Consider the following 26152-nt stretch of genomic DNA (forward strand, 5'->3'; position numbering starts at 1 on the left):
CTGTTTCGTGCCCCGACTTATTACACGGCAGTATTACCCCTTTTCCACTAGTATCTACTGGGGTGGCGCGCCTGTCGCCCGTGTGTTTTGCTAGTCATAGGCTTCTGTACAGAGATGGCAAGAGAGCCGTAGCAGACTGAGGGGCCTGCTCGGCTGAGGATTTTACTGACAACCGTTGCGTTAGCACACAGCAAAGATACAGAGTGTAGGAAAGTAGAGGAACAGCGAACAAGGTAAAACACCCCTGCTAATGTCACTTAAAGCATTTAGAAAGACGTTCTCCGAGTGTTTAAATAGTATTTCTTGATAAGCCTGTATTTTATATGCAGCCGAACTGGCTAGCTTTGTGATGGCGGACAATTAGCCCAGATGCTAAGTAAGTTAGTCAGATAGCCGGCTAGCGAGCAGCTAACTTGGCTCACCTAGCTAGCGTCTGCTGTAACGTTATAACAATATGCAGATGTAGATTAAGCAAACACGCTACGTTTTTAGTTATGTGCCCGTTATCACCTCTTGGTTTGTCAGATGGATATTATACACACAGTAGAAAGGATAGTCACCTAGCGTTAAGCTACTTTCACAAGACTAAAATTGTTTTGCTTTTTTTTAACTGTAGCTAGCTGGCTACCTTATTGATAGCTAGTTACAGACTAGTACTGCTACACATTTAAAGGTTGTCACCGGGAGTATCTGCACTTATTGTACGTATGTGTGTTGCAAATAGATTTAGGAGGTTAAGTGTCCCAAGGCCAGTAGCTGCCTATTAAGTTACACTTTGTAAGCTAATGCTAGCAGTCAGTAGATTACCCCAAAGTTAGCCGCTGTTCGATAACTGTACCTGAGTTTGTGTGTTATGATCAGTATTTAATATGTAAATTAAGCATTGCTAGCGTATGGCCTGCGAATTGTGTCAAAGTGGAATCAATCTTCTGCTTTATTATCCATTAATCCATGTGACTGATTACCAAACTTTTGCTCGTGAAAGGAAATGATATGTTACCCTTCAACTTTTAAACGTGTTGACATTTCTAGCCTTTGGGTGTTTCTCGGGTCGTAGACAGTGCTTGGCACAGGTGAATGTGAGCCTGACCCTTGAGCCACAGCTGTTTATTTTAGTGTTGCTCCAACTTGAGTTATCCAATGAATAGTGAGTTGAACATGTAACACTTTCAGGGTCTCTAGCTTTAAAGACGAAATTCTGAGCAGAGACAGAGTAAGAGAGACCATATTTATGTGGGCTCCGCTAACACCTGATGAGAATCCCTGTCAGTACTGATTAGGCCCAGTTGCCTTACATTTCCCTTTTCTGGACAGGCTTGGTCTCAAAGAGAAATGGTCTTTCATGGCTGTGTTTGTTTGAGTGGCTGATGCAGGTTTATGTTTATACAGTATCTGCTATTGTATTTCAGGATTCTTAGTGTCTTGCTGTCTCTCTGTCATGAACAGTGGTTTAGTATTTAGGCTATCACATGCTGTGTATGCTAGTGCCACATTGGAAGGAAATTACTTAGAGTAAAGTGTCTGTTAAGGCAGCATTATTTGCCTGCTGGCTCTAAAATATGCTTGTTTTTGTGCTCTCACTCACTTGCAAAGACACTGACCTTTTGAAAAGCAGGAAAGCAGCTGTGGGTGAAATTAGGAGTTGTAGCCTGCTACCATTGTGTAAAGCTTGTGTGTTTTGCCCATGTGAGAGTTTTTTTTTAAGTCTGGCAAAATAAAAGAGAGCTGGACTAAAGAAACTTTAAAGAGCTTTTAGGGTATGGGGTAGCGTAAGAATAATCACCGTCTTATTATTTTGGATAAAGATAAGATTTACTGTATTTGTCTTAAAGTTAGGAAATTCCTGCTACATTAGTTAAAAATTAAAATAAAGAGAACAAACATAAAAATAACCCAAGTAAGTAATAAATAAAAAAAATAACCATGTCAGTCGGTGTCAGGTTAAAAACAATAGTTATTCAGCTTCAGGACTTTTAAACATTTAAATATACTTTATATGCATTTATGCTTCAGTCCTGTTCATGGTCTGCCCGGATGTGTTCTATAGACAGCTGTAGTACAGCGGGCATGTGTGTCTATGTATAAACTGTTATGTGCGTCATTAGGTCACAGGAAGACGGACAGTCCATTAGAACAGACAGCAAAGCTTGTTTGACAGGTGGTGTGAGAAAGGATTTGTCTTGGATTTTTACACACAAAGGTGTACACTTACAGAAACAAGTTGTCTGCTGTGAAGCAGATTTTTTTGTTAGCCAGCCTCTCCTTTGCAACCTTTGGAATAAAGCAGGAACATGATCAGACAATCATCACAAAATACAAAATGCATGTCCAGCAGTAAGCACGTTACTCTTGTTTTGTAGGCAAATCTAACCCTGTGCTAACCCTGCTGGCAGCCAGCATATTAAAACAGATAAGCAGTCCTCGAGCAAAACAAAGAAAACTGAAGTGAACCTAAGATTAAAGGTCCTGTGTTTTTTATGGTTTTATAGGTTTTTTTAATAACTGTGAATTCATCTGGTGTTACCCAAGAATCCAGATCCTACAAATAAAATATTAATTGTCCCCTAGACTTGCTGTTAAACCCCTCCAAGCAGGTATTGAACAGGTTCAAAACAGGTATCTGTAAACACGATAAGCCAAAGTCCTTGGGTGTGTATTAGTTGGGCAACTAACAATTTTCAGATTGTCAGTAACTCTGAGCTGTTAAAAATGTTTAAATTGTATTTCAGAAAACAAATTTAATTGCAATATTAAATCAGCTATTGAGTTATGATCCTCTTTCAACCTTGGTGTTTAGGAGTCAAACACCGCTGTATAAATACCACTCTGTTTCCATATTTCTTGCTCAGAGATGCTGTTTAGTAGTAACCCTCACAGGTCCCACTTTAATCAATACCTGACATAACCCCTGACTTGGGGTGGCTGTATCTCAGGAGGTAGGGTAGGTCATCTACTGATCAGAAGGTTGGTGGTTCGATCCCTGGCTCCTCCCCCTGCATGCCAAATGTCCTTGGGCAAGATATTAACCCCCAAGTTGCTCTCCAATACATCCATCAGATGTGTGTGAATGGTAGTTAGAAAGCACACAAGCACATGCTTGTGTGAATGGGTGAATGTGGCATGTTGTATAGAGCGCTTTGAGTACTCTGAGAGAGCTATATAAGATATATTATATAAATATGTGCATTAAGGGAATAGAAATGGCTTGCATGACCTTTAAAGTAGTCATTGTAAACCACGCATGATATGAAAAGCTGATGACTAGTTGATGACTTGGAAGAATGGTTACAGAATTTCCTCAGATACTTATTTAGTATATTTTTCCCAGCTGACTGAGGCTGTAATAGGTTGTGGATTTGCTCTGTGTTACTTAATGGATGCTGCCATTTGCAAGAAGTTGTGTCTGACTAATGTGCTGACAGTGGTTTAGTGTCCAGAAGTCTTAACATCAATTGACTCTTCACTAAGCCCCACACAAGCATTATAACTACACATGGGAGGCTTGTCAGGCCTTTGGAAATATTGCAGTAACTGAAGTAAATTGTTAGTGTTTGCCACAGATTTGAATTGTATTTGTGGCACACTAAAAATTTATAAGGTGCTACTTGGAAAATGTTTTAAGTGCCAACTATTTTGAGTCAAATAAATAACAGAGCAGTATAATCAAATGCCTCTTCAATGAGTCTCTCATCCTACTACACTCCAACCAACCAGTCTTAATATTTCTTGGGGTGCTCTGCAACCTCAGTGAGCTGTGAGCTGAGGATCAGCTCACAGTGGGTCTCCAAGCAGAACACGGACTGCTGTCTCCAGCTGCAGTCCAACATGGTGATGTTGGAGTCTGTGTTTACATGATAAGACACTCTGGAGAAGCAGCTTAGTGATATTGACAGTGGTCTCTGCAGTGATGTGGCCAGTGAGATGGCTGGTAAGAAAACATGAGCTGTGATGTATGGGGGACCTGAACTTTCAAAATATGGGCAAGGGCATATCTGCTAGTTAACTGATTGCAGATGTAGTCATTGTCTTGTAACAATAAAGAAATAAAGCCAGAATGAGTTGCCAAATATACTTGAGCAGACATAAATGTACTTGGATGGCCCACCCAAGTTACACAAGATACTCAGCTTTAGTTCTGTTAGCCTGAAGCGCTTCAGCACTTAGTGTCCTCACAGTTTGATTATTGTGGTTGAAATAAATACATATCAAGTCATAACTATATATTTGTTATCTAAATCAGGTCAGAGGTCAGACTTTTCTACCAGCTAAATGTTATCCTAAAAACCTGTGGTTTTCTGTTTCAGAGGAGCCATGGGACACGGAGTAGGCTGAACCAGAGGGTCTAGCAGCACACACCAGTTGTGAGTATACATGATTTTTGTTTGTTTGTTTGTTTGTTTGTTTGTTTGTTTTATTTCTCTGGAGTTTCTGTGGAGAATTACAGTTAGTGGGTACTATTCATATCTGAAGAGAGAGAATATAAGAATAAAACTGCAACTCCATGTATAAAATAAATAATTCCAAAGCATCAACATTTGTGTTTATTTGAAGCACTTTACACTCCACAGAAAGTAAAAGTTCTCCCAAATCTGTCCTGGTACTTCTGAGGCATAGCAAGAGAATGCTGTCTTGCCTAATTTGAGGAGAAATATTCTCTTATTAAACCTTAGCAAAGTTTGAATTTCATATTAGAGTACTTTGACATTCATTTTCTGTTTCAAGTGTAACCATAGTTGCGACTGCTTTTGACTCAACATTGCCCTGACTGTGCTGGACTTAAAAAACTTCAGGAGTGACATGGTCTCGCTTTCTCACTCGTGAAAGAGAATATAAAAGTGAAGGCTGCTTACAGAGGATGTTGATTAACTTTGAGGCGGTGTTAGCTGGTTAGACCTCAGTTACAAACCTGTCATTCACAATATGCAGCTTTTTTGATTTCTCTGTATTTTTATTGAGAAATATCAGAGCTCATGTTTCTTTTGTGAATTGACTTGGTCATTTGTGTGTAATGTTTGCGGGTTTAAAGGTTTCCCACTGTGGTGTATGACATGGCCACGGCCTCGTCTAGAGCAGAGACTAGCCATAACCACAGAGGAACGTCACAACTCTATGCCATTGGTGAGTAAAACACTGTGAGCTGCGATGTGCAAAAGTGTCAGTAGCCTCAGGGTGTTGCCACTCCCACAAAAAGCTTATGTTGAAGCACTTTGTGTACATTTTCTATGTGAATACTCATGTATCACACTTTGACCTAAATGTCAGAGTTAGTGTCACTTTTTCTGCTGCAAATATAAGTAATTGAGTTTAAATGGTGTCTTTCTCTCTTCATTTTCTCTCCATCAGTGTCCTGTGCCAAACTCAAGAGGAAGAAGAGTTCCCTGTTTGGGACTGCCATTTATGTGGAGGTGACAGCTGAGGGGGAGACGCGGCGCACTGCGAAATCTCATAGCTCCTCCAATCCTAAATGGGACGAGAGGCTCACTTTGTAAGTGTGCTGTGTACAACTGGCTGACAGCGTTCAACAGGCTGTGTGTTGTAGCATGTCATTTTATTTAATGTCAGTGGCTGTTTCTTTCATCTTTATTTATTTAACAGCTAAGTTACACACGCACACACACACACACACACACACACACACACAAATAAACAAGCAAAAAAGTATGACGTTTCCAGAAGCTGTTCTCCAGTATTATGCCGTGTTGACATTAAAAGCTGTTGACGGAGAGTTTCTGTGGTGCTTTTTTTTGTTTGGCTCAGCAGTCTTATACAGTATTTAATCAAAGAGTGGTTGTTGAATCATATTAGGCAATCATAAGAACAGGAGAACCCTCAGATGGCTGATTTTATAAGTGTTAAACTAAGGGAAAAGTTGTATGATAACATACAAAACTCTTTGTATCATTTAAAAGCCCCCAGTCCTTTGAGTTGTCAGACTGGACTGGAAAAGTTCTGTAAATGGTGTTTGATTTACCATTTAATGGAGCCAGCATCCTGAACATGGCAGACGTTTGCAGCTCTCTGGCTTCCGACTGGTTCAGCCATATGTCAGAAACATGTCGTTGGAAATGCTAATTGGCTTGATTGGGTCATTATTGCTGACAAGACAGAGCGCTGCTGTGTTTGTGGTCTCGTGTTTGCACCATGGATGTTTCGCAAGCTGTTATGGGTGCTCCACAAAGGCTTTAATCTTCAGTGTTTTTCTTTAGGCTGATATTCAGAGACCTAAATGCAGTTACTGTGCTGTATAGTGTTCATTTTGAAGATGGAAATCAAAGGGAGGCGCTATCATGTGTGCTTGGTACATTGGTTACCCAGGATAAATAACAAGTTATTGGTGTTTTGAGGGGATGAAGGTGTTGAAAAATAGAGAAACTAGAAAAATGCAAAGCTTCAAAAAAAAATTTGTTTTTCCGTTTGTTGTTATACTTTCCTGAGGTGGGGAATAACTGTTGAGAGGGGGACCTGTTGAATCATAGTTGTCATGTTGTCATGTCATATCAAATCAGTGTGTTCCCTTTGCTCACCTTACTGATAAGTTTATTCACTGATATCCCCCCCCCCCCAACACACACACACACACACACACACACACACACACACACACACACACACATAAATGCTTATGAAAGTTCTAGAGTTGCTCTTAAATCTCAGTGTATTTGAAATATAAGTCTGTGTGAGTATTACAGAGCGTTTCAACAATAAGAGCCTTTTTTTCCTTTGTTGAGTCGTCCTAGAGTAAAAAGAAGATTAAGATACTGCCAGGTTTTGTTTTTTTTTTTCAAGTTAAAACTGTACTTTTAGTTTTTTAAACTGCTGTTCTTCCTTTTTGTGATAGCATACATCTACTTGAATTGTTTAAAAAGATTTTGGGGGGGAATTTCAAGAATTACACATATTTTGTGTGTTTGTTTATGATTTTCTAGGAATGTAACTCCACACACACAGGTGGATTTCAAAGTTTGGAGCCACCACACCCTGAAAGCAGATGCTCTGCTGGGCAAAGCCACGCTGGACCTCACTCGAGCCTTGGAAGACCATGACAGAAAATGTAACTTTTTTGTTACAGAAAGTAGCAAATGATACCCATGTAGAAAGTGTAGGTTGTAATTTGTCTAACTGTTTAGTAAATATACAGTTAGGACAGCATCAAAACAGCTCAAAAAACGTTTGTATTCAGGAGAAACCCGACAGAAAACCACTTCATTAAGGATTGCTTAAATCAGGCTCACTAGTACTATGTGTTGCATGACCCTGATAATATCCTCCAAAGATGCAGAAGCATAGTGTCATGTAATTGTAGTTTGTTTGTTTTTTTACGTTATTTGTAATTATTATTAGCTGTTTCTAATACTATCCTTGCTTTGAATCCACAGTAGAGAATGTGAAGGAAGTGCTGAAGCTGAGTGCGGAGCAGAAGGGGGTGACAGTGCCCATGGGGGAGCTGACTGTGTACCTTGATGGACTCACTGTCACTGACCAGGAGGAACTGGCATCACTTACCAACGGCAATGCACCAAATGGCTCCAGTGAGCTCAGTGTTTATGTTAGGGGTGGGTGATTTATTTATTTATTTATTTTTTCTTTTCCTAAGGGAGAGGAGGGGCAGAGTGGTCTTTCATCTGTATTAACAGTATGTGAATGGATTGTGCATACAGATTGAGTTGAATGAATTCCCAACATACATAATCCCGTTATCTCTAGGCTAACATTGTTTTCTTAAATCTTCAGAGGTCCAACAGAATGGTGACGCCATCCATGAAAATGGAGATTCATCTTCCTCATCCTCAAGGGCTGCCAACAGGTAAAACTAAAAAAGCAAACTAACCTTTTTTGGGACATTTTATGTTCGCCCGCCTAGTTTCCCCCCACGCTAAGCAAATTTTTATCTACTTCTCTTTGCCTTAAATACTTTCTGGCCTGTTAAGAATTACTGCTTCAAACCAGGGAGCATGCTTATTCTCAAGTAAAAGAATGCTAACAGGCTGATAAGTGTGTTAGCCTTGTTTCAATGCATTAAGCTGTGTTGGAATACACGAAGCCATATTTTTCATTGCTGTTAATACTCAAGTCCTGTTTTTTGCTAGCCCCGTGAGGTCTGTGTCTTGTCTTTCTCTGTCTTGCTATTTCTCAGTTCAGACCGTCGTCCCCTTTGTGTTTTAAGTTCTCACGCTAGCTGCTTGTGCCAGTCTTATCTGCCACCCTGGAAAAGTGCCCTTCAGTCAGCTGTCCTGGCTTCTATTGAAGCCTCCAAGAGCCTCAAAAAAACTACTCTTCGCAGCAGATGGGGGGTGGTTATGACTGTTGTGGCTGCTTGGCTCCTCTCTGCATTGCAGCTACTGAGAAGACTGCAAGACACAAACAGTGGGATATTTAAAGCTGTTTCCACTTCCTGGGAGTTCCAGAAATGTGCAAGTACACAGACAGATTGCAAACATGGCCAGCCAAAGGACAATTGTGGCGGGCAGACATAATTTTCCCCATGTCATTGTTACCTAAACATTGAAACCCTAAACACGCATCTTGAAAGCAAGACAATTAAAGCAGCAAATATATGCATGTGAATCCAGCTCTCTAAACAATAATTTGTGAACAAATCCCCTTTAAACCGTTTAAGAAATGTATAAACAGGAATAAGCATAAAATAATGACTAATTTTGAAATCATTTTTACATAACATTAATAAACAAAGCGAGGATGCCACAAGAAACTATGCCTTAGTACTTGCATGAAATGCTCCTTCATTAAATTTCCCCAAAATTGTTGTAAACATAAAATGTTTGTGTGTTTGATTAACTAAATAGTTGTATCTGTTGCAAGCTCTTCCCAAAAAAACCCATCTGCTTCGCTGGGGTTGTACAAAGGTAGCTAGCAATCTCACAAACTGTATTGAATTTTTAGTTGCAAATAAACTGAGATTCTTGCATAGACAGGCATGACATGTCGCCCGCTGCTTTAACATCCTAGACAGTATAAAACATGGACGGAGCTTCTGGGTGGAAAAATAAAGCTACTGTGGCTTAATTCTGTCTCTTTGTCACCAGATAGTTAGGATGGCAAACACATTTCCAGTCCTACAGAAGGCTATGGAAAATGGCTTGCTGTCTTGACCTAAGTATTTCAGAATGCATTCATTATCCAGGGCATCTTCATTGCCTAATTTCTTGTGATTGACAAGACTTTGGCCAATGAGCAAGCAGATTCACAGTTAGACCTGCCCCTGCTCACCCCTGCTTTATGTTTTGTTTTTTGTTTCTTTTTTCTTTTCTTAAACCAAGATGGCGCTCATGAATACGCTATCTGAAGGCTTCAAAACAGAAATTCAGAAACCAGTAGATGATGTCACAGTAGCTACACCTCTCTTTTATAGTGTCTATGCAACCTACATTTTTTGTGTTATTTAGTGTTTTTATGTTAACACCTGCAGGCAATTCAGACTTACTTAAAACCTTCAGTGCTCAGCAAAACCTGGCTCTAAATTATTGTTGTTACTGTGAAGTGATCTGTATCGTTTCACACAGGAGGCCTTTTTCTCGCTTTGTAATGCCTGTGCCTTGATTTCTCTCATTCTGTTTATTCCTCTTTGATTTGTTGCATTTCCTTTGTTCTTTCCCCTCAGTTAGTTTGTGTTTCCAGTTTTTAAATGGTCAAGTAAAGGAACTCTTCCGTGGATCTAGCAGCAGCATGTTTTATAGCCCGTCAAACCACATGATAAAGGCTGTAGGCCTGTGATGCAGTGTTGTCTTCAAACTGTGCATGTTTTTCTGTTTTTGTAATTGGTACCCTGTCTTTTGTCTCAGCGTCACGTCAACTTGCCTTAAGCAGGTCCACCTGGGTTTGACTAAGTGTTTGAAAATCTGTTGGCATCACTTCCTGTGCACAGCATCTTAACGGGTTTTAATTTTAATTATAGGGAGAGCTTTTATGGCTTGTAAATATGCTGACAAGTAAAAAAACTCATTAATGTGAGTTATCTGCATTTGGGATCTCTTTTGGGTTTTCCTAATCACTGAGAGAATACCCACCTCTCACCAAGACAAAGGTTGGCCTTGACAGCAGGTTTTGGGATGGTCCCTTTCTGTCAGCTCACAAAGGAGCCTCTTTAGTTGCGCTCATTACATCACCGAACCATCCTATTATAGCCTGTTTTCCCCTACAAAACAATCAGTTCAGTGTTATAACTCAAATCCGATACCCATGGATGCAGTGAAGTAGCACACAGTTGCTCATTCTCATGAACAATTAAGATTTGAATTAAAAAATAAAAAGATGAAATCTCCTGTATTTTATCCTAAAGCACAGTGAATGGTACAGACTTGGGCCCGAGGTCAGGTTCCTGTTCAGCCTCCAGTGGTGCAGATGGTCAGGTTCCTTCAAGCTCCTGCAGCCCTGCTCTTGGTCATGTCGTCAATGGAGACTCCACAAACAACTCAACCCCTGTCCACCAACCCTCAGACAGTGATAATGAGAGTAGGATGGGTGAGTTTGCACATCCTGTACAGTACACATTACAAAACTCATTTATCTTTGTTTTTCTGCTTTTTTTTTTTTTTTTTTTTTTAATTTGTATTTTATTTTAGACCAAAAATAACTTTAGAGATTTTGGATAAGATTTGGATTATACGGATCATTACTAGAGCACCCTGTTAACATCTATGTTATGGTGGCTTGGATGGTCTCAAACCACCTCAGGTTTATGCTCTCCATGGTTGATGTGAACCTAGTGAACAGTAGAGAAGAGGAGTAATTACATTAAGGGAAGCCTTTAATCTCTGCTGCTCTCAGCACCTCTATCCAATCTCCTTGGAAAGAAAAACGAAAAGCGAAGTGAAAGCAGAGCACATTTAAATTCTGAGGACAGGCCACACTTAGCTGAGGTTCATGACAGAATATTAAGTTTTTACTGGCATTGCATATAAAGAACACACACACAGTTGGAGCAAATGGAAACTAGAATACCAAACTGCTACCTGGTAAGAGTTCCATAGGCTACCTTTGGTGCATGAAAACTAGCTCAAGTAGACAGTTTTCACCTTCTAAAAATTTGGGTTCAATTAATAATGTTATCATCTATTGTGTGCTCATAAATTCCAATGTAGTAGATCCATTTACCTTCACAGAGATCCTTGCTGATAAGCCGGTTTCTATCACTTTATCCATGTTCTGTGGACATGTGCAGATTCCTAGACTGTTGCACTAAAAGTCAGTTGTTGCAGACAACAGCTTATTTATTTATTGCCCTTGAGGCATTACTGACATCAATGGATTGAGTTGTACAAGTAAACGGCAGTCCTGTCTTATTGTGACTTGCCTGCAGTCAATGGGGAGTCCTGTGATGCTGCTGAAGGGCAGTCGTCTGCTACAAGAAGTGATGTGCTGCCCTCTGGAAGTGACCACGAGGACTGCATTCAGGATGCTGCCCTGCCAGACTCTGACACAGCACCAAATAGCACATCTCAACCCCCGCCAGCTTCCACATCATCTTCAACCTCTTCTGTTGCTGCTAATTCTACCACTGCCGTTGCTGCCTCCTCTTCTTCCTCCACATTCACCTCTCCAAACCAGGGGGTCACCACGTCCTCGTCGTCATCCTCCCCAGCGCTTGCTGAAGCAAATGCTTCAGGAAGTGGAGGTGGTAGTAATAGTAGCAGTGCAACAGTAACTACAGATGGGGCCAAGCCCAGGCAGCAGGTCCCCAATACTGGAGCCTCAGATCCTCTTCCACCAGGGTAAAAAAACACAAAAACAACCCCTGCTGCTCATTTACTGATCAGTATTACTGTATTTATTTTTATTTACTTATTTTTCAAATCACCTAAACACCAGTGCACAAACAAATATGTCAACAGTAGAGTGAATTTTTCATCCTTTGTTTGTTGTTTCATTTTGCATCTTTTAGGTGGGAGCAGAGAAAAGACCCACATGGGAGAACGTACTATGTAGACCACAACACCAGGACTACTACCTGGGAAAGACCACAGCCGCTACCACCAGGGTGAGGGTCTCACCTTTGTCTTATGTTGTTGTCACACTTGCCGTGTTTAGCCTGTTTAAATCAAACATGAACACAATAAGCACTCAGGGGCAGACTGAAACAACAGTTCCAAATGAACTCCAGAGCTTGATCCAAACCAACTACCAGATGCACTTTGCAAGTCTGGGCTAACAAAATTCCCGTAGACACGTATGCTTTGCATTCTGGGATCCACCAAAGCACTATAGTGCAGGTCTGTACGGGCTAGCAACTAGCTGTGAATTGAATGTAAATACTCCATGTTCTCCTATAGTCCAGAACACAGCACCTTCTTTCTATATTTACTTTTGTTGTTTGCAGGTGTAAGTACTTATTTCAGTCTTTTTGTTTAATCACCTACATGTCAGTTTCTGGCATCGAAATGTATTTTCATGTGTATTTCTCTATTTTTACCATTCCATCTCATTCATTCTACCAGTTGGGAACGTCGAGTGGATGACCGGGGTAGGATCTATTATGTGGACCACAACACCCGCACCACCACATGGCAGCGTCCCACTATGGAATCGGTGCGCAATTTTGAGCAGTGGCAGAGCCAGCGCAGCCAGCTGCAGGGAGCTATGCACCAGTTTAACCAGAGATACCTCTACTCTGTAAGACTCATCACCACACTCGCTCTTCTGCCTAATTACTTGTTTTCATATTTATACATATAAATAAGTAACGTACATGCTGCCCATTTAAAAGAGAGGCTGTAATGCAATCTAAGGCTACGTTCACTCTGCAGGTCTTAATGCTCAATTCCGATTTTTTGATCAAATCCGATTTTTTTTGTCTGCTTGTTCACACTACAAATAAAATGCGACAGCAAACGCGCTCTAGTGTGAGCACTCAAAGCAGCCCACATGCGCAAAAGAAGATGTCACACATAACGCGCTCTGTTTAGACCCAGAGCAAACAATATTGTTTGACTGATGGCCCTTAATATAAAGACTTCGGACTTTACGTTTCCCAATTTTTCCTTTAAGTTATTTTGTTATTTACATAATAATGTAGATAACCTAATAATTATCCTTATTGCTGTTTTAGAGGAGCGGTGCTTCAAAGGATAGCTGCAGATTTCTGTCAGAATCTGCAGATTATACAGTACAAATAAAATGTTCACGTTGTCTTCCCAACAGTTTCACTGACATCTACACTGGATGGCCAGGAAGTGTTCGTGATGTCCTCTCGGGCGCTTCTCCGGCGCTGATAATTGGCGTCTGTCTTGTGTCAGTGACGTAAAAGACGGCTTTAATGCGACATGATCGTTCAAACAGCAGTCGCTTTCTAAAACATCGGATATGTATCGGATTCAGTACCACATACGAAAGTGACCCAGATCGGATTTGAAAATATCGGATTTGTGCCGTTCACACTGTCATACCATGATCGGATACGGGTCGCACAGGGTCAGAAAAGTCGGATTTGATGCGCTTTCGCCTGCTGTGTGAACGTAGCCTAAAATAGTGGGGGTTTTTATCGCATCATTATTATTATTATTATGTAGACCCTTTTAGAAGTCAAGGTCCTCATCAAACAGAAGCCCTGAAGCCCTAATGACTGAAAAATTTGCACTCTTTTCGCTTGTTTTTATAAGTGCCCTGTAAATAAATGTATTTACAGGGCAAAAACCAAATTTTGCTGACTGAAAATGCTGTTATCTGTCATCCTTTGATCTTTCACTCTATGTAATCTGTGCATTATTGACTCAGCAGACCCAGTGGATACACACCGCTTTCAGGGTTTATCAGCTTGTTACTTATCCAGCACTACAGAAAATGGCAGACATCAGTGTCTCTGATCACTTTAGATTGGCTCTAGCATGAATGTAGAAATATGTTACCGAGTTTAAGCCAACTTTCGGTTTTGCAAAATGATTTTCATCCGGTAGAATGAATCGCATCAAATTTCAGTTACAGAGCTTAGAGATTAAATCAACTGTGGTTTCAGTCATTTTCACCACCAATTTTACAATCTCCCTTAGCCGCCTCAGTAAACAGGTTGTCGTCAGTCTTATCATCATGATGAGCTCAGACATTCAAAGGACCAGCTGTTGATGGTCATTTTTCTTTTCACCCTTAATCTCGTCTCGTTGTCTCTGGACTTTTGTTTTGGAAACCCACTTACTCAATATACTATTGGCACCCAGCCCAGCTCATTTAGCCCAAAGGTGAGAACCAGAACTTAACATATGAGAGGCGGTCTTTTCAGTGATGTCATCTTCACTTCGTCGTGATTAGTTTACAGCATAAATAAAAAGGCAAGCTTCTACCAGTAGGCAGCTACAAAGACCACCTCACATCAAGGACTATTCAACAAATAGTTTTTGAATAATATATTTTTTATTTTATTTTATTTTATTTTTTTATTTTGCTTTTGGGTTTTTTGTGACTAGATTTGCACCTTCCTGGTGTTTCCACAATAATTGTCTATCTGTGTATCCCTTGTTTGCAGGCATCCATGATGTCTGCTGAAAATGATCCTCTTGGCCCACTGCCTCCTGGTTGGGGTGAGTTGACATTCATTTTTCTCTAAAAGCTGTGCTTGCTTTTTCTGGTGTCAGTACTTTGTGTTCTATACTTAAAAAGGGGAGGTAGGAATACATCAGCAGTTCTTAATAAGGTAAGCAGTCGTGCTAGGTTTGTACACGTGCAGAGAGGGAACAACACACCTGGAAGGTAGGTTGTTCCTTCTCTTCTTACTAGAGTCCTTTAGAGGTCACACCATTGCTCACAGGTCCTTGTTTGTTTTGTTGCTGGATAGTTGGTCAGGAAAAATGGCTGTATGTTTTGGATCTTTATTATATTGCAGAATACGTTTGGACCAATCAGTCTCCTCCCCTTGGTGTTTTGTGCTGGATTGTATTGTGTGGCTTTATTTTGAACATGTTAAAATAATATAACAACAATAAAGAAAAGAAAGGGGGGAAAATGCATTTAGTGTTACCAAAACTTTTGCAAAGTGCTGTACATATTACCTATTTCTGTGCCAGATTCTGATATACGTATAATATATGCATATTCTGAATATGCCCCAATATGTTTGATGTGTTAAATTTCAGCATTCTGCTCTGCTCAATGATTAAAGGATTCATTAACAGCTTTTTCTGTGTTTACGTCTGTACTGATATGTCGGGCCAAGTGTCTCTTATGTCTGATGCTACACTACAGATTTCTTGTGTTTATTTGAATACATTTCAGAGAGGCGTGTTGACTCCAATGATCGAGTGTACTTTGTCAACCATAACACAAAGACAACACAGTGGGAAGACCCTCGAACCCAAGGGTGAGTGGCAGAAAAACACTACAGACAAACTCTGCCAGTGTGGCCTTTTGGGTGCAAACCATTAACTTCACTGTGCAGTTATATTTTGTGTTAACTTTACTAGTAGCCACACAGTAACTTCACCATTTTTCTTGAACAGCATGCAGGAGTTTATGGTCAGATGGGACAGATCAAACTATTGCCATCTTGACCTACTTTACTGTCAGTACCTGGAACCCTCTCATTTCCTTATTTTTCTGTCATGAAACCTGCTAAATTTATTTTTAAAGCTGCAAGAAGCTACAACACCCTGTTTGTCTTCATATAATCTTAATGTACTATAACCCTTGCAGGTTTTGTAGAACCAGTATGTTCTTCAGCCAATAAAGTTGAGCAAAAAACAAGGAAACCCAAAGGAATTCAGTTAAATTAGCAATTATAATTGGATTCAGTGCAGTGCAGTAAATAACTGAAAAGGGTTAAACACAAAACTTTCTGCTGTCCATTTGATGGTTTAGAGTTTGCCAAAATTCACTTTAAAAGGAATATTAACATTTTATTACATTTTTTTGTTTTGCCTTTGGTTTATGCTAACTTGTTTTCTGTTACTCTTTAGTAGTGAAGTAAAGTGCTGCCAGATATTTTCAATTTGGAGTTTGTCCTTGTAGATAATGTCTGTGTTCAGCAGCTACATACCTACATAACACTTTGCGTCTGTGTGCCTGCAGGCTACAGAATGAGGATCCTCTGCCTGAAGGTTGGGAGATCCGGTACACAAGGGAAGGGGTTCGCTACTTTGTGGATCACAACACCCGAACGACAACTTTCAGCGACCCCCGCACTGGAAAGTCTTCTGTGTAAGAACACCTTTCAAATCAATTTATGTACCAGGTGTCTGAAGACCTGCAGCTTCAGGTGCCTATGTAAAGTTTAAAGGGCCATGTTTAATGAGGCCAGCTGGAGTTATTTTGAGATTTAATTTAGCTGATATGCTGTACGTATAGCATTAAGCTGGGTAAGAAGAAAAAAGGATGTTGATTCAAAGGAAGCATTTCCCACTGGTGTTCAGTTTTATTGTTTTATTTCACACTTTGAGGAAACCTTGTAATTTCTTTTGGAACTCCAAATGTATGCCTAGAGCACATATTCCATGCAGGGCAAACACTGAAAAACATAAATGGATGCAACTGTTTACATCTGCTGGTGAAAGCTTTTCTATTGCACCTGTCAGACTCCACGTTTTTACCTCTAAATCTTGTTTTCTCCTCAGTACCAAAGGCCCTCAGATTGCATACGAGCGCAGCTTTCGATGGAAGCTTGCCCATTTCCGCTACTTGTGCCAGGTTTGTGTTTCCTCTCACTTAAAGAATTAAAGAAAGTAAGAGATTAATTTGATCTTCCAATTTAATCCAGCTCGAATACATTTTTGTTCTCGTCTCCACTCAGTCTAATGCTCTCCCAAGCCATGTGAAGATCACTGTCTCCAGGCAGACACTGTTTGAAGACTCCTTTCAGCAAGTAAGTGCGTCCTTTTCCTATTGTCATCTTTGTGTTTAAGCTGATGTTTACAGCATAAGGTAATACCTTAGTGCAGTGGTTCCCAAACTTTTTTTTGCTAGGCCCCCCTTTGTTTTACCAGAAAATCTCTGAAAATCTGCTTTGGTGCAAAGTGACAATGGGTGTAGTGGAGAGGCATTAAGACAACCCCCAAACACTGAATGGGTTTGCAGGCAGTGCCCACCGACCATTACTCTCTCCTTATCCCTCTGACTGACTGAGGGTCTGTTTTGGGGGTTGTCTTTCAAGTGCACCTGTTGTCACTTTGATTTGCACAAAGCAGCTAAAATGGATTCACAGTGACTGCTGCTTCCTAGCTGAGCACAGTGATATCCCTGAAGTTTAACAGACTTTGTATTATGCTTTAACGATCAAGTGTTCTTTATTTATTTTTGTACAATCTGTATTCACAACTGTGCCCCCATCACTTGCTGATGTTGTGTGTGTGCTAACTGTCTCTTAGATTATGGCCCTAAAGCCTTACGACTTGAGGAGGCGATTGTACGTCATCTTCAGAGGGGAGGAGGGTCTGGATTACGGTGGCCTGGCCCGGTAACAAAGACACACAAATATAATTTGCACTTTAAAGAATTCCAAAGAATATTTGTGTGTAAAGAGTAAATGTAAATTTGCAGCTCATGGCCCTCCATCTCCCTCTTCTCTTCACAGAGAGTGGTTCTTCTTGTTGTCCCATGAAGTGCTGAACCCCATGTACTGTCTGTTTGAATACGCTGGCAAAAGCAACTATTGTCTGCAGATCAACCCGGCCTCAGCCATCAACCCCGACCACCTCTCCTACTTCTGCTTCATAGGCCGCTTTATTGCAATGGTACGTTCTCTTGATTCTGGCACACATTAAAACCATCATGACAACACAGTAGATTACACGTGGTTTGTCAACCATGGTCTGATGTCCAGTCTTTTTTTTTTTCTTTTTGTTTTTTTTAACACAAGTCATATTTTGGAAAAAGTTATTTCAAAATCATAAGAGTTCAAGAGAGAAAGTGTTCAGTGTTGTTTTACATTGCCAATATTTATTTATTTTGTTAATATGCAATTACACTGTGAGACTGTCTGCAATCTCTTTATCTTGATGCTTTCTGATTGACCAGCAGTTAAAGAACCTTACCTCCTCTTGATTACCCACAGGCACTTTTCCATGGCAAGTTCATTGACACAGGCTTCTCTCTGCCTTTCTACAAACGCATGCTGAACAAGAAGCTAATACTCAAAGACCTTGAGTCCATTGACCCAGAGTTCTACAACTCACTCATATGGATCAGGTAATTGATCTCTCCTGTGTTAGAGGCCTACCATATTGTATTCATTTGAGAAGAGGGCATGGCTAGAAAATTAATTTCACTGCACTTATTACTGAGTGGAGCTTTTGATTAAAGAGCCACAGAGTGTACTCTTAATTTGATTATTTAGAAAGTTTTCCTTTCCTTGACGTTGCTTAGAATAACTTTCAAGGTTATTAAAGAACTATTGTTACTGGGCACTTTTCAAGCAAATTTGTTGATAGAACAAATTGTGGAGTTTATTTAGGCTGGTGTAATGGAGGTCATATCAAAGTGTTGCTCTTGGAACACTATGTACAAATAAGGCTTATCAAATATGTCTGTATAATCTCTTAAACTATTGCTGAGTCAAGACTGGAAGTAAAAGGCAAAACTGCATAATTGTTTTGCTTTTGGTCCCGAGTACAATGAACAAACTGTAAATACCACCTGGAGTCAAGTCGGTTTCATTTATGCAGTCCACTATATGTTGTGGTAGGTTTTATAGTGCGTAACATACAACACTCTGGTTTTTGTCCACTTATTTGGATAAGAACACCCCATAAAATATCAACTACTTAAAGAAGTGAGAAACCTCAAGGGAAACATTTGAAGTGACGCCCCTTTCCTACTGCTCACAAACATGTTGTGTTTTATATTGAATCCTCAAAATAGCTTTCATGACAGCTTTGTAAAATTTGAAAGTGTCTTGACCACCTGGGATGGTTCCCATTTAATCACTGCTCCTAGTTGATATAAGTTTAACTGGAATTTCTAGGCTTTTTAATAACATGGTCATTTTGTCAGGGTGTTGTTTTCATACAGGAAACGACCTGTTCCACAAATCGTATTTTAGCAAGAACTGCTGAACTTAGTTTTGAAAGTTTCTTTGTACGGTTTCACCTGTATGTCTTCAAGTGTTTCTTCTCACTGACATCTTCTTCAAGTACAAATGCAGTTTGATTATTCAGTGTGCTTTGCAGCTGGTTCATGCGGTGTGCAGGAAAAGCATTACAAAGCAGTGACCTAACGCAGCTGTTTAAAAGAATGAAAGAGTAACGTGTAAGAGTTGGCAGCTTTGAAGAAACTAAAATGCAGACCATGTTCTGATTGAATTAACAATAATGTAGAAACTGGGAATGGCTGAGAGTGAAGAAAGCCAGAGACCATCTTGTAATGGGGTTATTTATAGTCGCTTTGCCCCCTGATTTATTTGCTTTTTACTCATTCTTAACTCAACTTAACCTCCTGCATTAGAAGTCAGAAAACCTTTTTACCACAGAAGTATTGAAAGAGGAAAGGTTATCCACGTACAAAAACCTCAACTTAAGGTTATCTCAGAGATAAAAATCAAGAGTGTTCGAAACAAACACAGTTCCCTATGTGTCTGTGATATTAAACAACACATTAATAAACAGATGTGTTTAAATTTGGTTGTACTTTGGCAACATCTCAGTCTCGTCTTTCCTCAGGGACAACAACATCGAGGAATGCGGTCTGGAGATGTTCTTCTCTGTGGACATGGAGATCTTGGGGAAGATCACCTCTCATGACCTCAAACCCAATGGTGCCAACATCCAAGTCACTGAAGAGAACAAGGAGGAGTACATCAGGTTCACAGTCTTTGTTTTATCAAAAAAAAAAACAAACTCACCTCTGAATATCATTTAAAGTACATATTAAAGAAGATTTGTACTGTTTGGCTTGCAGTCTAATGGCAGAGTGGAGGTTCTCTCGTGGGGTGGAAGGTCAAACCAAAGCTTTTCTCGACGGCTTCAATGAGGTGGTCCCACTTCAGTGGCTCCAGTACTTTGATGAAAAGGAGCTTGAGGTGAGCACCATTTTTGATCTATTTTAATGACTTCTGTTGTCTGTTTAAATGTAATACTAATTTGTACCTAATACTAATTTAATAACCAACTTACTACATGCTACAGAATTTTTTTTGTTTGAATGAATTCTGGAAATCAAACCATACCCAACTACAGTGGAGGGATGTTGATTTATATCCTCTGTGTTTGTGAGAATAACCTTTTGTGCGTTTGATCCAGGTGATGCTGTGTGGCATGCAGGAAGTAGACTTGCAGGACTGGCAGAGAAACACTGTGTATCGTCACTACACCAGGAACAGCAAACAGATCATCTGGTTCTGGCAGGTACAGAAATGCACAGCCTCACAGTTTGTTCTTTTTGCTTAGTTTGTGTTTTCTTTCCCTTCAAGTAGCAGTAAAACAAGCTGTTAGTGCAGGATTTGATAAAATAATTGAACTTCAAGAAATAGTGTTTGGTTTTTTCTTAATGTGTCTCATATTGCCGTAAATTCCCCTTGTAACCTACGTGGATGAAGGTCCTTGACGAGTTAGTCGTAGAAAGTCAGTGATGAATGTGTGTCCCGTCATTTCCTTCCCTGCAGCTGGTGAAAGAGGTCGACAATGAGGTGCGACTACGGCTCATGCAGTTTGTCACTGGAACCTGCAGGCTTCCTCTGGGTGGCTTTGCTGAACTCATGGGTCAGTGAGAGACGAGCATGCTTACGAAACATACTATTTATATATCCTTAATGCTTTTATTTTTTTTCTTAAGCCTCTTTTTCCTTTGCATTGCAGGAAGTAACGGACCGCAGAAGTTTTGCATTGAGAAGGTGGGGAAAGATACGTGGCTTCCTCGCAGCCACACGTGGTGAGTGCTTGACCTTTGACCTCTCTACTTGACCACTATGTCTCGTAATGTTGTGCACAGAATTTTACATCAGTATACTTTAGTATCCCAGTCATCACCACAGATGCAGTGAGCTCATTAGAAGGGTATAGCTACATATGATCTGACCTCATAAACCTTTTAATGCAAACCAGCTGATTTCATAATTAAAAAAAAAAAAAGAACTTTAGTGCAGTGAACCCTACAGTGTATATGTGCACATGTGTCTCATACCACTAAAGAAATATGTAGACGAAATCATTTCACTTGTTGTGGATCTTCTCCTCTACTAATATTTTATTTTTACAGTAATTTGTGTTACATAAAAATGTGTCGATATAATATAGTCCAACTGCAGCAGCACACTAGTTCTTACTCTGCTCTGTAGCATGTGCTGAGTTATTGTCAGCTGCAGTGCAAAACAGTGGAGTCCCACAGCCTGCCTGACTGCAGGATAAATGATATCAAGGACCACAAGAGTAGCAACCTGGCCAGCAAACCAGCTAGTAGCAGAAAACATAAGAAGGCTTGTTAGGAATATTCAAAATAACAGCAGAATTATTTACAAATTAAACAAATCCCCAAGTATCTCTGGGTAGCCTGCCTAAGTATCCTCTCCAGTCCCAGGCCGGTGAAAAGGTTTGACATCTTGAATTGGATAGAAGAGGCCAGAGAGAGCCCTGTTCAGTTTTCTAGAATGAAAAGACATTTTACCTATCTTCCATTATGCTAACCACTCGGTGCTTTAAAGGTGTCAAATGATGAAGCTGTGAGAGCAGCTGTATTAGAAGTATAATCATAACCATGTTTTTGTGCTGATGTTAAAGCCAGAGGAGGTTTGGAGCTCAGTTAATGAGTCAGCAGTGACTTGGCGACCCTGCTCTGTGGCTGCATGCGGTCCGAGTTGTTGTGTCTCTTAAACACTTGCTTGTTGCAATTGTGACATAACGCTAGAGGACCACACTGGAACTCAGTGAGGTCTTTAGAACGACCCACTCTCTCTTTCACTCAGGATCGACTGATTTTTATACTCTTGGGTAATGGGACTGATTTTTTCCAACCTATTTTAGATCTGATAAACACAGTTTAAAAATGCAATGTCTTTGTTTGTCTCCGTTTTTGTCTTTTCAGTTTCAATCGTCTGGACTTGCCTCCTTACAAGAGTTACGAACAGCTGAAAGAGAAGCTGCTCTTTGCCATCGAGGAAACAGAAGGATTTGGCCAAGAATAGAGGGAGGAGTCCTCTTCTATTTCCCTTCCTCTCCCATCGCTGTTTATTCAGCCAAGAAAAACAAACTTAAAAAAAATTGCACAAGATAACCACCACTGTATATAAGCTATTTTGTCATTTCAAACCAAATCCTAATTTGCTGCATAATTGTTGCCGCAACCCTCTTCCCCCAGTCCCTATATATCTAAATATATATCTATATAATACACCTTCATGAAATATGCAAGCATTACAGCATTTTGCTCTTCTGTTCAAAAACAGAAATCATTGATAGTTTTGGGTTTTTTTACACTTCCTCCACAACTGCTGACTGGCTTTTAAAAAGAGATTGAAATTGTTTTTGAGAGGATTTTATAAAGTGCAGTCTCCTTTTAAAGCTCTAGTTCTATAGGGCTTTTAAAAGGCTAGAGTAGAAGTATGGGGGTCTGGTGCCTGAAATTCTTGCTCCTGTCGGACCCATAGTAATTTTGCAATTTTGGTGCACTTTGCATGCTGCCTCTAAAGATGAGAAGACTGCTATGCCCACCCTCCACCGCACACATAGTTGTTAGCATGGATCGCTCCGTTTCTAAATAAGCTCATTGCCACCATTAAAAAAATGCAGCACTACAATTGGACTGATTTGAAGCACAGAAACACCCAGTGTTTTGTTTTGTTCTACTGTTTTTGCTTTTTTCTCTCAATGAAATTCTGGGCACCAGCCCAGAAGATGTTTGGGGAAACAAAAGAGTGATATTTTTTTTAAATTTTATTTTAAACACACACGTGTGAGTGTGATGATGGTGGGAACTTCATGGATTAAAGTTTCAAGCTAGAGATCCCACATGAGATGTTGCAGATTGCCTATGCTGCAGTCTGCTTGCACACTGTGAAGCTACAAGAGCAAAGCTGGTTACTCTAACCTAAATAATGAGCTACAGACAGGTGACAAATTAAAGGAGAATAAAGTGTCTTAAAAGATATTGGGCCACCAGTTCTTAGAGTCTCTGGGACTCTACGAGGGGAATAGAACAACGTTTTTCCGCAAGATGCTCGCTATTCCAGGTCCTCTGTGTTGGTCCAAAATCTCCACATTTCCACACTCAGCCCCTCCCATTGTCATCCCTCTCCAGCCAGATTTGTTTTTGTAACTGAACATTTTTAGCCCTCGACTGTAAAAGGCTGATGAGTCGAGGTCACTGAAATTCAAACTCGAGAGGTCAGGTTTTCTGAAAACATGTGAAAGATGTCGTCTAGGATCATCTAAAACCCTCAGATGAGTTCAAATCTCAGTGACCTTTATGAGGTATTGTTGTCGGTGGGAAAAGTCACACCCAACTTTCTGAACATGAGAGTGAGGTGACCTAGGATTTTCAAATTTATACCCCATGTGTATACACTAAAAACCTCGGACAAGTTCAAATCTTGGTGACTTTGACCTCACGTTCGAGGTTCTTTAATGTGTCACGTTTCATTCGTCATAAAATAACATGACGCATCGACATGAAGTCACTCGGGTCTTAGTGTTAATAGCAATTAAAATAGGTAATCCATTTGATTAAAAATTAATAATTAAAGTAATAATATAACAGTAAAAATATTCAGTCAGAAGTGAAGTCAGAGCCAGGGGCCTAAGATTTCAAATTGATACTTATGGTATTAATTTGACATCGAATCTCACTGACTTCTACCTCAAAGTCAACATCAGAGGTCAAGTTTTCTGAAAATGAAGGAAGTCACCTAGGATTTTCAAATTGACACCATAAGTGCAGCTACTAGGATGCTGAGGGGCGGCACTGCTGGCTGTCAGTGTTTTAAATCAATTACAAACTGGCTCAGTCATGTCAGCAAATTGTCAGATCCTAACAGAACCAGATGCACTCGCTGTAGAGGGAAAGGCTTCAAGGCCTGTCTTTTGTTTTGGTGTGAAACACACACATTCCCCCTACAGACCAAACGGCATCTAACCACATCTGTCTCCATCCACACCATGAACCGTCGTGCAGTCACCTCTGTAATGAGGGCTCTACTATGATTTCCTCTCAGACTGTTGTTGGCGCTGTCTGTTTACATCCTGCATTGACATTCTCAGTCCCCCCCTCCCCCCCCACATATCACACTGATGCCATTTATTCTTGCCAGCTTCATACAAGCGCAGACTCACCTTGGCCTCTTCCGCATTTTTATACTTGGCACAGAGCACGACTGGATGCTAACTGCTTAAATGTGCTCGCGTTGAAGCAGTCATTGTGTTGGTCCAATATGTTGCCAGTTTTGCTGCAGTTTCACACGTTACAAAGTTTTAAAAAAAGAAGGCGTGTGCTTAGCTGGCTTTCTTCTTCCTCTTTGATTGAATTATCTCAGACTGGAGTGTGCTATAAAGTCGTCATGTTTCAGAGGACAGCAGGTATTATCATTGTTCTTGAGTGACAGGCATCTAACCTAACCAACATAATGCACAACAAATAATTATATAAATCAAATTGTCCATGTCGTGCCACAGTGTGAGGTTCAAAAAGCAGTTGCACCCCAAGAAGGCAACTACATTTCATCTACACAAAATGACGACCTGACCCAAACATTCAGGTCGTAACCACATGATACAATCTCATTTATTCACCTCCCTATTTAGACTGATGGCCTTAGATTAAAAATCTTTTGTGTCAACTCCTCAGCGTCTTAGGCCCTAATGCAGCATCAGCCCAATAACGCACTGCTTTGTTGTGTGTTTTTTATCTTTACACCCCCAATTTCCCCTGGTCATTTTTGTTTCTTTAACTGCCTCACTGTTATGTTGAAACTCCATTGTTTGTAAATGACAACTCTGGTGCTTACTCTTTCAGTCAGTGGTCTAAATGCAGGAGAAAAAAAAAGAAAATAGCTCAGCCAGTGGCAGGCCATTCTCCTCATCTTTGGTGTGTGGGGTTTGTTTTTTTGTTTTATTTAAAGACCACTGCAAACAGCAGCAAGCTGATTTAGACTTTGATTCCTCTGAGGAGCTCGTGATTTAGTAAAACGATCGGTGGTGTATATAACTTGTTCAGCTCTCTGAGATGAAGAGCCGAAACGAGGGACAACAACATGAAGAGATGCATTGCTCTGTAGCAAAAGGAGCCGACTTTTAAGAGACGTTAAAACTGCATAACTGTGCTTCCTTTTGAACAGAAACCTGTAATCAAAGAAAATCAACTGTATGTGAATATTCATTGTAAAAAAGAGACAGTAAATGAAGTACTTAAATATTATAATTACTTACACAGAGCCGCCGCGCCGTTGATGGAAATCTGTGATGCCTTTGTTCTTATCAGAAGTAGATGGACGTTTCAGATCGCCTTCATTGCAGCCAGTAACTCGCCGAAGTATCACGTGGATATCTGAAACAAAGTAGAGTTGAGTAATGATGCTGTATATCAACTGATTATGTATTAATGCAGCGGGGAAGTTGCTGCGGTTTAGGCGATCTGAAATGCATCCAAACTTGTAACATATCGCGTGTAGATACACACTGTAAACACAAACTACACTGTACAGAATGCCCCTTTACTGGAGAAGATGTGTATAGAAGTTTCATTTTTAATCTGCTTTCACCCATTTTCAATGGAGAGAGATTGATTTATGAGATACAAATAAATAAGTGAATAAACCCCCGCATTGGCTCATGTTTTCATTCTTTTTTTTGTGTGTGTCCTGTGACTTTGGGGCATTTTATACAGAGGAGAAAAATAAAACAAGGTTTGGAAATGACACTGATGTGACTTAAAGAATCTGTTGGGATTATTTCTACATGACGAAAATGTAATTTTGGTCTTTACGGGATTTGGTCCAACAGTAATTTAACAAACTAACATATATCTCAACTTAAGTATTGTTTGAATACTTGATGAAAGTCCTGTGAAGCAGGTGACTGGAGCCTACAACTCATGGACATCACCAAATGCTGCGTTTCCTCCACTGAGACGCTCTGCCAGGCCTTCACTGCAGTCATCTTCAGTTGCTGCTTGTTGCTTGAGATCAGGTGACTGACTTGGCTGTTAAAAATAGCCCATTTCTTTGCCTTGAGAAACTGTTGAGTTGCTTTTACAGTTTGTTTTGGGTCATTATCCATGTGAAGCACCAGCTGATCAGTTT

At 40.2% G+C, this 26152-nt stretch overlaps 1 protein-coding gene across 2 annotated transcripts; it reads left to right on the top strand.

The window, feature by feature from the left end:
• Positions 1 to 25542, top strand: wwp1 (WW domain containing E3 ubiquitin protein ligase 1). Of its 2 annotated transcripts, none has more exons than XM_003450210.5 (25): positions 1 to 233; positions 4305 to 4361; positions 5027 to 5118; positions 5344 to 5485; positions 6927 to 7051; positions 7377 to 7529; positions 7732 to 7804; positions 10298 to 10479; positions 11318 to 11729; positions 11900 to 11995; positions 12453 to 12627; positions 14471 to 14525; positions 15217 to 15301; positions 16009 to 16137; positions 16551 to 16623; positions 16727 to 16798; positions 17301 to 17389; positions 17507 to 17666; positions 17987 to 18120; positions 19590 to 19730; positions 19828 to 19948; positions 20169 to 20273; positions 20531 to 20627; positions 20724 to 20796; positions 21946 to 25542. In XM_003450210.5, exons 3-25 carry the CDS (start codon positions 5049 to 5051, stop codon positions 22043 to 22045), a joined length of 2862 nt encoding a protein of 953 aa, XP_003450258.1. In that variant the 5' UTR covers positions 1 to 233; positions 4305 to 4361; positions 5027 to 5048; the 3' UTR covers positions 22046 to 25542. The 2 variants fall into 2 exon arrangements, with proteins under 2 accessions (XP_003450258.1, XP_013129873.1); XM_013274419.3 differs by having other exon boundaries at positions 2 to 233; positions 7377 to 7553.
• The last annotated feature ends 610 nt before the right edge of the window (positions 25543 to 26152 follow it).

Source organism: Oreochromis niloticus, linkage group LG9 (genome assembly GCF_001858045.2).
Source record: "Oreochromis niloticus isolate F11D_XX linkage group LG9, O_niloticus_UMD_NMBU, whole genome shotgun sequence".
Classification (NCBI taxonomy): Eukaryota; Metazoa; Chordata; class Actinopteri; order Cichliformes; family Cichlidae; genus Oreochromis; species Oreochromis niloticus.

What these genes read in the sequence shown, in the direction of transcription:
- wwp1 (XM_013274419.3), top strand. Translation starts at nt 5,049, where the DNA reads ATGGCCACGGCCTCGTCTAGAGCAGAGACTAGCCATAACCACAGAGGA. An exon ending in GTCACAACTCTATGCCATTG is followed by an intron (nt 5,119 to 5,343) that starts GTGAGTAAAACA and finishes TCTCTCCATCAG; the next exon opens with TGTCCTGTGCCAAACTCAAG. An exon ending in GGAAGACCATGACAGAAAAT is followed by an intron (nt 7,052 to 7,376) that starts GTAACTTTTTTG and finishes TTGAATCCACAG; the next exon opens with TAGAGAATGTGAAGGAAGTG.